The sequence below is a fragment of the Thamnophis elegans genome, chromosome 2 (assembly GCF_009769535.1).
Source record: "Thamnophis elegans isolate rThaEle1 chromosome 2, rThaEle1.pri, whole genome shotgun sequence".
In the NCBI taxonomy this organism is placed as follows: Eukaryota; Metazoa; Chordata; class Lepidosauria; order Squamata; family Colubridae; genus Thamnophis; species Thamnophis elegans.
The window spans coordinates 113,381,113-113,394,837 of record NC_045542.1 but is presented as its reverse complement, the minus strand read 5'-3'; the positions used below and the strand labels follow the sequence as shown (position 1 = coordinate 113,394,837).

Below are 13,725 nucleotides of genomic sequence, written 5' to 3'. Positions count from 1 at the left end.
ACACTTCATTCCTCAGGCCATCGTGAACTATTGGAAAACAATCCATGTCTTATTTTATGATGACTTGATATATCAAGAATAAAGGAAATTTGCTTCAACAAATAATGTTTCTCATTACTGAAAGTGCTTGAGTATGAAACAAAGGAGGTAAAACGTCCAATTCAAAATCATCATGAAATTTGTGTCTTTTGTAGATTCAAGCATTTTATTCATTTCCCAAGTTTAGTTTTCTGCCATAGAACGGATTGTCTACTTTTGAACTTTCCTGAAAAACTGAAACTCAAACTTAGGCATCATAGGGTAGATACAATGCAGTTTAAAAGTTATCTGCATTTTTCAAAATTTCAAATAGCTGCTTTTTCTCAGGTGGCATTCAACCCCTTCTACTCCGAAGATGTTAATTAATGCATTAACTTAAAATATCATGAACTACAAGGACTCTCAGAATTTTTGAAGAATGCATAAACACCAATAATAAAATCAGAAACAATCAAAGCCAACAATATTAGCAGTCTCTTTTCAAAATGCATTTTAAGGTCTTTTTAAAAGCCAACAATAGACCCTCAATTCAGCAGGAAGCACACAGCAAAGAATTGGGGCATCTTCTTAGCTCAGAGTCACTTCAAGACAAAGCCATGGTAGGTGAACTTCTTTAAGGTCAGGGAGGCAAGTCAGAAAATCATAAGGAGAGGGGTGCTTTCTTAAATAACTTAAATCTAAGCTGTATAGGGTTTAAAGGTTTTTGTAAAATATAATTGTACATTTTGTATTTTATACAGAAACCTTTTTTCTCTGGCGATGGCAACGCTTTTACGTACTATGATGTTTCTCTGGATTCTTTCAGAGAGAAATTTGGCTGTTGAGTTTTGTACCTACCATACTTCCCAAACTCAACTGAGAGGTCATCCTATATACAACATGTTGTAGTGGCCAGTGTTCTGTAGGGAGAACGAAGCGGGCAAGGGACTGAGGCAAGATAGGCTCAGTTAAACAACAGCCTTTATTAGGCTAACAGTTAACAATAGCAATGAGGCAAATCTGGAACCGACAACAGAGAAATCTCCTGTCAAACGGGGCAACCAACGTAAGAGTCAGGGTGGGACACTACCAGTGCTGCTAGAATGTGTGTTGATAGTGATGTAAAATAATACCTCAAAAGACCACTTGTCAAGGTTAGTTCATTTCCAGACACCATACTGGTGACCTGATGCATTTTTCTGAGTCCTTTTCTCCTGAGTTATCAAAAATGCTTGATATATAATCAATTATACAAAGTAATGTCAAATAAAACAGGTCTGTCAAATGACTGTAGTGAGGTACACTTTTAAAAAAAAATAATAAGATACACTTAATAGTTATTCTTTTGTTTGTGCCGAGCTAAAACATTATAGCCTGCCTTTGTTTTTACAGCTGGCAAATTTTCAGTTGTATTTGACTGCTAATCTATTCCCTTCAAACCTGGTATGCTGAACCTCTGCAAAACTTTATTGAACATTGGACAGTCCTGGTAATAGCTGCGATTTCTTCTCCCTTCAGGCTCATTCTCCTCCAGGCTATTGGGGAGATCACTCTAAATTCATTAGCTATTCTACAGCAGTGTTGGGATCTTGACTGTTTTAATGTATTTCAAATGGGTTGCCACTCTGCTTCATTAAGCTCACACTCCCTCAAGATATGCCCTACTTTTTACAGCTTTGGGAAGTTGGAGTCAAAATGGGAGGTGGAGGTCTCATACAGCATGGTGTAAATTTCTAGTGATCCAGTTCTAGGGAAAAAAAAACTTTGTACCCTACAATCCACTCACTTGGAAATCTTGTACACATCTTTCATTTCTGCTAGGTGCTTCCAAGGGGAAAATCACCACAAGGAAAATTGATTCTGGGGTCAATAACCTCTGTGGCAGCTACACGGTTTGACTTATCCATCTGTGCAGGAATTAAAAGTGTATTCCACTCCTTCTCTGATTCTGTAGTCCAATGCTGTCAGGCTCTGTTGGTTTTTTTGTTTGTTTGTTTGCAACTATTATCCTTCATTCCCCAAACACTCCAGAACTTAGCATTGCTATAATTGATTAGGGTAACCTCTTAAAAATATAATTCCATGAGTGGAAAAAAATGCTAGAAAAGTTATTATATAGAATCCAAAGATATCAGTTCAACTGATATCCCATGAAGTATGCCAGCTTCTTCAGGCAAATGTTGCTTATGTGTTAATAAAGCAATTTTAGAAGATGCTGATTTATTTACACACACACACACACACACACACACACACACACTTAGAAGCATGTGTCAAAAGAAATAATTCATATTTACATAGATATAGAATCAAATGTAGCTCTCCTTAGATAACCAAGGGGAAAAAAATAAATTTGGCAAATATTTTTAAATTTTTTTTTCTTAAAATAAAAAAGTAGAAGAGAAAAACTTAATTAGATTGGGGTGTGTACATTTTCCAGAGCTATACATGCTATGTTTTAGAGGTGTAATTTATTTCAGTTTAATTTAAATTACAGTATTTAAATACATTTAATATAATTCCTAATTCAATGTTTTAGTAATTTTGTCATATTCCAATTTAGTTTTGTTATCTGAACAATTTTCAAGCACCTTTTGGGAGGCCAAATTGGACAAGGAGAAGTTTCATTTCACTCTGGTCCAATTCACATGACTCTTCAGCTGAGTTCAGGCTCTGGAGTAGCATTTGGCTCTTTCATCCCTCTGCTGCAGCTCCCTGACTGGCTCCATAATTGATAGGGCTTTTGGTTAGGACAGGTAGAGGAAAAAGGATGCCACACTAGGTGGAGACTCTATGGTGGGAGAACCAGACTTCCGGTCGGCTTCAGAATTAAATGGGAGGCTTCCGGTTAGGACCTTTGTGGCTCTTTGAGTGTTTAGGGTTGCCAACCCCCAGCTTAGTTGTTACCACACTACAATGGATAGTCTCTAAATCACAATTTCTACTTACTCTGCTAGATGCAAGATAATCACCAGATAGTCATTGGGAGCAGGCTTGCAAGTGACAACATGTGCATGACCTCATCAAGCAAATGCTTCAATTTACAGGCTGGTATCAAATTTTGGGATGGAGTATATAATGAATATGTGAAGTCGTGATGACAGTGGGGCTTATTATAGATGCCACCGACTCCCAGGTAGAAAAAAAACTTATCTGGGGTACTTAAAAGATGTGGTTGAAGGAGAGGAAGTGCCAGAAAGCATTGTGTTCAAAATCCCAAGCTAAAAGATTCTTCTGGGTCATCACAAATGTGAATTCTAAGAAAGTAGGTTAATAACCTTCGGATATATTTACAATTTCTTCCCATTATTATTAAATTGTAATTTTCAAAGCCTTATATGGGACTTTTACAGTGAGACAATTAAAACTAAGAACACAAAGACAAACTGCTTTCCAAGACTACAAAACTATAGAACAATATATGATCTTTTGGCTTGATGACCAATAATATATTACTGGTGATTGGGCAAGACTCTTGACATCAACATTATGAAAGGAACTGCCTTTTCATGAGCAGATGTCCTTAGATCTTTATCAAGCGTGGGTAATGCACTGCCTGAAAAGTGAACATGCTTTGGAATTAACTAAACTGCCTTTGAAAAACTTGCTTCAAAGGATTCTTGTACAGTGACTAAGTCTAAATCCTAGTGTGCAATATTAGTTGATTAAGACAAATCTTTAAACAGGATAATTTCCATCAGATGGGCACCAAGACTGGTTAAATCTGTAATGCATAACTAAATGCATATACTTTCAATGAGTCATTTAAATGTCATGTGGCATGCACACATACATAAGTGAGAAAACCTTAGTTCACATGTAATACAACTGCAGAGTAAGCAAATCTTTTTATTATTTTTACATCATTGCACTGTATTATGTGTTTTGGAATCACAGTTCTGTCATTATTTATCAAGAGATACATCTGCTTTAGTGTTGCCTGATGATTTCTATGCAACACTGGAATTTGTTATGGCTCCACAATCTTTAGAAACAAAAGGATGAACTAGACCAAACACAGATGCTTCATGGTCAAGAATTTCCCTTTATTCTAAAATCAACTAGAAACCCCCAAAGCTGCAGTAAAACCTAATGAAATAATGTTAAGCAAGACAATTTTCGCCTACTATCTCTTTGCAGTAAATATCCAGGCATTCCAATTTGTGGAGTTACTGTATATACTCGAGTATAAGCCTAGTTTTTCAGCCCACTTTTTGGGCTGAAAAAAGCCGCCTCGGCTTATACTCGAGTCAGTGAAAAATTTGCCCGAAATGGAGGAGAAAAAGGGGCGGGGCCATGCCGCTGGGTGACACTCGTGAATGGCCCAGTGCCCCTGTGAGTTTCCCCTCCCTCTGTGTCAGTTTGCCGCGCAGCGCGCACCGCACCATCCCCCCTCCTCACGTTCTAATGTAATGCAGGGCTGTCTTACGATTCCCCTTCCTCCCCCTCCTGCCGCTCTGCAACGATGTCCCACCTCCTCCTTGTTATGGCAAGCAGCCACATAGCGATGTCCCACCTCCTCTGGTACAGTGATCCAATGATAGGAATCACTGTGCCGTGTGTCATAGGAGGCGGGACATCGCTCCCGCGGCTGCACGGGACATCATCATCACAGCGGGACGTCAGCATCATGAGGTGAGTGAAGTATTTCATTGAATACACCGCTAGTTTACTGTTTTTCTTTGAAATAAATATTCAAAAACATTATTGGTATCTATTTTTATTTTTGAAATTTACCGGTAGCTGCTGCATTTCCCACCCTAGGCTTATACTCGAGTCAATAACTTTTCCAGTTTTTTGTGGTAAAATTAGGTGCCTCGGCTTATATTCGGGTCGGCCTATACTCGAGTATATACGGTAAGTACATCATATAATGCATGTGTGTCTATATCTAAAAGAGAGAGAGAGACCAAGAAAAAAAATATCATCTCTCATGTAACAGTAAATTTGGCCCTTGCTTTCTCTCTTTAATATGCAAAATATCTATTTTCCTTGGTAGAATTCTTTGGTTTCTCTATGTAAATCAAGAACTTCCTTCCTTCTTTCCATCTATCCATCCAAAATTTCATTTAATTATTTCATATTACTTATCTCTTTCCCTGCAGTTCAGAGGCACAAACAATGCCTTACTGGGACACAGACCACGATTTTCATTTTATATTTAGGAGTGAGTTGATACTCAGTCTGTTATTTTCTTGTGGTCACAATTATTACATGGGAAGTTTGCATTTGACAATGTTACATTATTCAATTTTAAACAAGAAAGCTGCCAAAATTGAATATTTACATTATTCAACATAGGCAAAAGACAAACAAAATTATCAACTAACATCAGGATATAAATTATGTTCTAAATACTTAGAAATTTTATCCACTCAACCACCTAGGAGAAAAGATTTTGTCAACTATCTTTAGTTGCTTAGGGAAGATTTTATTTGGCAAGATGCTCTGTAGAATTGGCACCAAACAAAATATATTCCTGCTTTTTTCTCCTATATACCAATTCTGCTTCCAGATATCTGGGATCATCAGAACTTCTCCAGCCCATAATCATATGAATGTTTATTTCGGTATTTCTCAACCTCAGCAATTTTAAAATGTATGTAAAATGTAAAATCCTAGGGATTTGAAATCCAGACATCTTAAAGCTTCTGAAGTTGAGAAATATTGGTTAATTTTACTGGCAGAGTGATTTACTCCCAGGTAAGCATACATAGAATGGCAATTTTGCGAAGAGTTCATACTAGGCTATGTTTTTAGGCAGCAGAATCAAAGTGGTGTAATACATTGCAAGCTAAAACCCAGTATTTTTCATTAAATCTAGAAAGTTAGTGGGAGTAATGACAATTGAATGATGTTGATAGAACAACTCCATTTCCCTTGGACACCAAATGCATTATTTTGATTCAAACAGTTGCATTTTACTGAAATGCTTGCAATGATTTCATTTTTCATATCCAGAAAGAAACAATGATATATACAGATTCTGCATAATACTGTGACTACATAGTTAATAGGACTGGGATGAAAAACCTGGTTCCAAAGTTACTTGCCCTTGAAAATCTGGCCACTCTACAATTCCTGCAGCCATACAATTGCAGCCCAGGCACTTGTGCTTGATTCCTGATTATGACATTGCAGCAAGTCACAGTTATGTGATAGTAATTTCTGACACTATTTCATAAGCAAAGTCAATGGGAAAGCCAACAGGAAATCATACTTACACAAGATTTTTGCTTAACAACCCACCACATTTCTTGCATAATCATAGCAACTGGGACTACTACAGCTAAGTACTGCAATCATGAGGCAATGTATTTTACAAAGCAAATGTATTTCCAATTGCCAGAGGCCATGTGTCAACCTATTAAACCGTAACAAGGACTCAGATGTATTTTACCAGGTCATTAAAGGTCCAAGAAGAACCAATCAGAGGAGAGGGGATAAGCATATTTTGCATAGACTTGATACCCACCTTTGTTGGCACAAGCCATCCATTTGAGATTATCTGCAAAGGCAGCTTCTCTTCCTATCAGGTAGGTGAAAATGCGAACCTGAAAATATAATAGCAGAACTTCATTTACTGGAAACACTTTATATAAACTTTGTATTAAGCAGGTTATAGCACCAGATAAAAATACCGAAGAATTGCAAACACATTCTATTGGAATTTTCTTCTGAGCTGAATGAGCAATAATTTCACACACCTACAGATTTTGGTCTCTCTGTCTCACACACAAACACATACAATCTTGGCATTTTCTAGAATTATAAGCAAATATAAAATGAAAAGGTTTCATTTTGGAAGTTTAATGTGAAATCACACAATTGAAAATATAGTACTTTGCTCTGAAGCCAAGCTTGCATTTAATTACTGTAGTATCACAAAAGTCTACTGCCTTTGCAGAAACATGAGGTAAGCTACTGGGAAAGCGTCTATCTCTCAAATGCAGTAATTCAGATTTCCCACAATAATGATAAATTATTTCAATCAAAAGAGCTGTCCAACACTGACTGTTTGTGAGAGGTTCATAAAGTCAAATCTTAATTCATTCATACCCAATTACATGAGAAAATAGTTGGAAACATAAAATTCAATTTGCAGTCCAAGGAAAATTCAGGTTATAAGCATTTCAGTTCATTAAAAATGGCAATTTTTTGTGGTTGTTACTTATCCCTGATAATCATTTACTTGGGGAAATACTCAAGAGTATTCAACCAGAGCCTTCTAACTCTACCTTCCCAAGGAAACCAGGAAAATCACCACCAGAGACAATATTTTTACCTGGGTTGATTATTTTGTTTTATTTTTTCCATGTAGTTTTAATGCAAAGTTTTTAAAAAGCAAGTGGCCTAAACCCATTTGGAAAAAATGAAAAGAACTGGTGAGCCAAATCATCTTAATTTTCCGAGTAATTGTAACAACAGAGTCTTTTTCCTCCAATAAAGAAGGCAAAGACACCCTAGTCACTTCAGTCTAAGAACTATGCATAAATTCAGCACTGATAGCTAAATTGGGCAAAAGATTTCCAACAGAAATAACCAGTTCTGCTCTGGACTTTCATCTTGAAGATTTCCCCACCACCACAAGGCTTTCCTGCCCACATGGCAATTCTTGTGCACCCCCATACCATTCTTGATCACACCACCTCTTGTGGACCATCCAAAACCTGTATGGCAGCTTTAGCACAGGCCCAAAACTTGCCTGTCCCCCTTCCCAACCCTCATTGCCCCGCATACACCATTCCTAACTCGTGCGGCACCTCTTATCTGTGATGGTCAGGTACCCTTATCCAGTTGCACTGCACTCTCTCTTCCTTCCTTGGCCCATGTGTCACTGCTTGCATGCCATTAAGACCCCACAGACCCCTAGTGACCCACATTACCCTAGCAACACCCTATGGCTTTTGAGACTGGGTTCTGCCCTTAAAGATAGGAATCCAACACTGACTTCATTCCTAACTCTTTCTAGCTGTTTTTCAGCCTGGACAATCCTAAACCTAGAAAGCTCCCCACCCATTGGCATACCCACCAAACTCCTGTATTGTTCCCACTCCTGTATTGTTCCCAATTCATTACTCTGAAAGGGAAAGACTGTTGTTCTTGTTGTTTTTAAATAAGAATAAAAGAAAATCAGGGGGGGGGGAACTAATATTGTTTTTCCTACTTCTGTGCTGCTGAAACTAAGTGTCTAGGGACATTCTAGACTTCTTCAGAGTCCTCATCCATATACTCTAATCACTGGTTAGGTTTAAATTCAAACAGAAGAAAAAAGGATTAGGATGACAAGAAAAAGGTGGATAAAGAGATACAGAGATAAAGTAGATGTCCGTCTTAGTAATTTTGAAACATATCAATTAGAAGTCAAAACAAATGTCCTGTGATGAGGAGAATTAATTCTTAGTCCTTCTGATCAGCAGGCTTATTCACTTGACTAACATAGATATTCCATGTGCAGAGCATTACCCAACATCAATTTGGGTGCTGCCACTGAGGTAGCAGCATCCTGTCCCAGGTTGCAGACTAGTATATTATTTCCTGTAGCCAATTAAAATCTGAAGTGCTTTTCCTGGCCTATGAGTCAGTTTTTCATTACTTACTGCAGCTGTTACAAAGAATCAGAGAGCTAATCAACCAATGTCAAATCAAGAGGTGCTTTAAGAGAGCTGAAAATCTTGCCCAACAGCAGCCAGATGGGCATGAAAACTTCTACCGCTATTTCTGGTTTTAAAAAGCAATGAGGCTCACTAGAAATATCCATCATATTGCGCTAAAGAAATGAGTCTGCCTAGTCCATCCATAAGTGGTGGCATATATAGAATATATAGCCCCATTTCTCATTTCTCAAAATAATATCTCATGTTGATGGGCAACATGGATGGCTATAATAGTTTTTCTAAGTTTCATAGGGCCTCTAGGAAGAGAAGAAACACACCTTTTTTACCTCAGGAGTGAGCATAGCAGGAATAAATCAACAATAATGCAAACCTCTTTATTGAACTGTCTACCACAGGGGTCACCAACCACCAGGCCATGGAACACTATAGGATCTTAAGCCGTTCAGAACCAGACTGTAGAAGTGGTGGGTGGACGCACATGCACACATACCCACTTCCACAAGCAGTGAGTAAGCACATGTGCTCACACTGCATTTGCATGAGTGCCCACGCTTGTGTGAATGGAGCTGCATGCATGCATGCGCTTACCTGCCGCTCACACATAACCATCCCACGCCAGTCCGCAAAGCTGGAAAGGTTGGGGAACTCTGACCTATCCCAAGAGATCTGCTTTTTTAAATATCCTTTCAGAGTAATCCACATATATTTGCTCTATGTTGGGTTTGATTCAGCTTAACTGCTCACCTAAGCACAACTACACTATTGTAAGCAAAATGTTTAATCTCAAAAAGAGAAGGAAATAGTACCATCAGATTTATATCCAGCCTCAGTACATAAATTGTCACCAGTGCTTATCTCAGAAAAGAATGTGCCGAAATACATTCTAAATAGAAAACAAATCAATCGGAGAGATTTATGGCTAATGGTTTTCTTTAAGTTACACAGAATCAAACAACCATGTCCATAATAGAAGTAGAATAGGCTGAGCTGTAGCACAGAGAAAGATGGCCTAATGTGGCATCGGGCCAAAGTAACAGAGAAACTGAATTCAGTCTACTGAAGATCAATATGAAAAAAAGGGCAAGGGAAACCGTTTTCTCCTTCTGTCATATATGCATGTACATGTGTATCTGTGTCTGTACCCACACACTCCTGTGCAAATATTGAATTCCAGAAATGATGGGACATTTATTTTTATTTATCACAAATATATTGCATATTGTTTATGATATAGAAAATGACACATCAGAATTCCCAGTCTTACTTCAGGTAGTCCATTGTACAATGATTGCTTAACAATTTTTCAGAATTAAGCCTTTGGAGGCAACATGCCAACTTCCCAGAATTACAGACTTTCACCAAGCCACTTTTCAAAGTAGAAACCGCAACATGAATTGCCATTATAACTCCCATCACGATATAAACTTTTTTTTTTCTGGATAGGTTCCTGTTTGCTTACTGATCTTCTATTTGAATTTAACTAGATTCTGTGAAAATAATTTAGACTAACAGGGCTCTTTACTTACTCTGATTTATAAACAAACCTAATATCTACCTCTGCTATTAGAATGGGAGCTTTCATTATTTGAAACAGAAAGGAACACGTAAAAAGAAAAGAGGACAAAAAAACCCCAAGGAATGTAATGTAAGTATTAATATATTAAGTAACTAACTTAACTAACTTAATATATTAAGTAACAAACCACTACCATTTTTTCAATAAAATATGTATTCTCATATTTCATATTTCACAAATTCCTTGTGTGTCCAATCACACTTGGCCAATAAAGAATATTCTATTCTATAACCCTTTACCTTATCCACAAATGATAGCATTAATAAAGCACAGTCGTAAATCATTTTACCCTTGCCTTTCATTTTAGAATAAACCAAGATATAAACCAGTTCATTGGTCACCTTTAATTATAGACCAGACTGATCAGCTAATCAGAAGTTTCTTAGTTCTGAAGTGATGAGAAGAGAAACATCTTCAAAGAAAAACCAGAAAGTCCAGTTGCCTCTTGAAAAAGCACCTTTGGGGTATATGGGCTAATCCTTTCTAAGCAAGTATTTCATGGTATGGGACTGGGCTATCTGAGGAACTTACAAATTAGCACACTCTGGGCTAGTAGATGTTTTCTGTCCCAAGCCTCTAATATATACTGATGCAGACTTGGCTATCTGCCACAACTAAGGAAGGAGATAAGCAACCCCTTGGCTAGGAGCCCAGAAAATTATCTCTATGAAAACAAGGCTTGAACTCACAAAATTCTTTCACTATGCCTGGATTAGTAAACTGTTGTTTCCTGCAAAATTCCCCTCCCGTCACCCCACCTATAAGCTCTCCGGGAGGGGCCAATCAGTAGCCACCTGTTCCTATTTCCTTCTGTGAGACTTTTTCCAAAGCTGCTCCTCTCAGCCCTATGCATACATCAGGGACAGCCTCCCTCTGTTCTTCCTCGCTGCTCCCTGACTCAGACACCATCTAGTGGCCAACAGGCCTCTCTAGTCCCTGCTCTGACTCCAAACACCCCCCCCCCCCCAGTGTCTTCTTTAGCCTCCAGGGCAGTCCCATAGTGTTCATCACTGTCAGATTCCAGCAACAGCTCAACCGGCTGCTGTTGGGCCACAACAAAATGTTGCCTTAAATAAATATGGCCACTTTATGACTTGTGGACTTCAACTCCCTGAATTCCTGAAGTCCACAGGTTGCCACCTTAAATAAAACCAGTAGAATAATTACTGGATGTCTGAAATATACTTCCATAGGCAAGTCCACCATTTAACCAGTATTGCCTCTCTCTCCTCCCCCTGCCCTGTTCATACAGAAGCAGCACCATACAAAGAGAGCCTTAAATCACTAACTTCCTAACAGCACCATTTCCACAGCTTCTGATTAGTTCCCCGGAGCTTAAAACTTAAGAAAGTTTCCATAGCTCAACGTAAGACTTTGATAAATTTAAAAGTAGAGTGGACTTATGGAAAGCTACCAAAAAAAATCAACATTAGATGGAACCTGCAGAGAATCTGGCACCTGCTCACAAATAAAACTGGAAAGTGTAGAAATTGTTAAATAGACTGTGCATGGGGACAGGAAGATCAACAGATACTTTGAATAAATGGGAATAATTGCTTATGTGAATGTGGAGAACTGCAGACTACCACACACATGTACACTTGCTCTCTATGCCCTGCCCAGTGTACTCAAGGACCTTATGACCTCACAACATAATGAAATTGATGTTGCATGCTTCTGGGCAGACACCACCTAAATTTTACATATTTCACAGTCTAAGTTTTTACATCTGTATTTATACCTATGCATAAAATTTTAATAATGAAGCATATGACATGAATAAATATTAATAACAATAATCACCCAGCTCTTTAAAAAGGGGCTGCAGATACATCGGGTAGGGGTCTACAACTGGTTGGGTCCTAAGAGACATGCTTGCCTTATGGAACATCATTCCCCCAAAATTAGATTAACCCCCATCCCATTTGATATTTTGAAAGGCTATGATGTGTTTTAACTCTCTTTTATTTAACTTGTATATATTATAATTGGCTGGCATTCTTATTAGCTAATAATTAATTATCATAGTTGAATAGGCCTATAGTTATCATTGTGCTTCTTGTTCATCCTCTTGAGCACCATTTTGGCAGAAAGGTAAGATATCAGGTCTATCAATCTTCAACATTAACAAGCCATTAATCACACCTGTTTCCCACTCTTCTTGGTCCAGCAAAGCGGGCTTAGTTGTCCACTTTAATGAGCCATATAAAATTGCCACAGCCAACCAATTTTCCACATTTAATGCATGACCCAGAATGAGAATTATATGGATCTCAGGTGCTTGGGAGAGATGCCAAAAATGAAATACCTTAATTTTCAGCCTTAAACCTAAGAACACTTAAAGACTACTATGGCTTGTACAATTTATTCTCTTGTGGAAAACACAGTGCATTTACAGGACGAAACCTTAGTTTTCCACCATGAATGCTGTTTTATGTAACTTTGATATACTGGACCACAAGCAAATCATGTAACAAAAGCATTAAACAAAGGTTGGCTTTATTTCAGGTTCATATATCATATTTTACATCTATATCTGTGTTCTGTAACTTTTACTGGCTTGCTACAATTTGGCATTAAAAGGAAGTTGAATTAATTAGTAATTTTTTTTCCCCACAGAATATTCTTGCTACAAGACGTTTTTATTGTTGCACCTTGCCTGAAATTAAATGACAGATTTAATTGCTTAGGCTCCTATCCAAATCCTAGCCATGTCTTTTCAGCTAATTTGCTACCCATACAGGTTTGAAGGATTTGAAGATTATAAATTACCATTATAAATTAGAAGTCTGATTGCTACATTTGGGAATAAATTTGGGGGGGGGGGAGGACAGCAGCTGAAAAGACAGAAATTATTTATTACTATATAGTTTCAATTGCGGCCATCCTCTGGGGGGCTTAGGCCTGCATATCACCCTTCCTCCAAACCCCCACCCCACATAGTATGAGTCTCATAACATATCTGTGAAATAACTTAAGATGAAAGACAGTGATGGGTTTATTCCTCCACAGTAGCTTCATGTCTAAGTTGGGAGTGTTTAAATCCAAATCTTCTCAATTAATTTTATCACATTAATTCTCCACTCTGTTGGATATTTTTTGATTTAGTATCGGTGTGCGGCCCTTTTCAGAGGTCATTAAGAAGAATGTGCTCAAATTTATAACCCAAGTATAGGATTGTTTGAATGGGTACTGTCTTCTATACCTCATTTGGCCTCTATTTAATTGCCCTCTTAAGAGTTTTGCATGCATAAATGAGTACTAGAAAGAAGGATCTTTGCTATCTATTGTATGGAGGTTTCCTATAATATGCAACCCGGATTAAGAGCCTTCTCTGCAGATATTCACACCATATATAGATACTTCAGAAGCTCTGTGTGTCATGTATACTGCAGAGCCCAGAAGCAAATGCTCATGAGGAATGGTTGGAAGCAATGGGCCTATTTAGCCTAAAGACAATGTAATAATTATTTCAGCATATAAAAGACTGTTAGACTATGGGGCAGAATCATT

At 37.9% G+C, this 13,725-nt stretch overlaps 1 protein-coding gene across 1 annotated transcript in view; it reads right to left on the bottom strand.

Moving 5' to 3' along the window:
- CACNA2D3 (calcium voltage-gated channel auxiliary subunit alpha2delta 3) overlaps positions 1-13,725 on the bottom strand; it is a 594,623-nt gene that overhangs the window by 183,798 nt on the left and 397,100 nt on the right. The window contains 1 exon segment of the mRNA XM_032208561.1: positions 6,494-6,572. Within this exon segment, the coding sequence (XP_032064452.1) occupies positions 6,494-6,572 (79 nt within the window).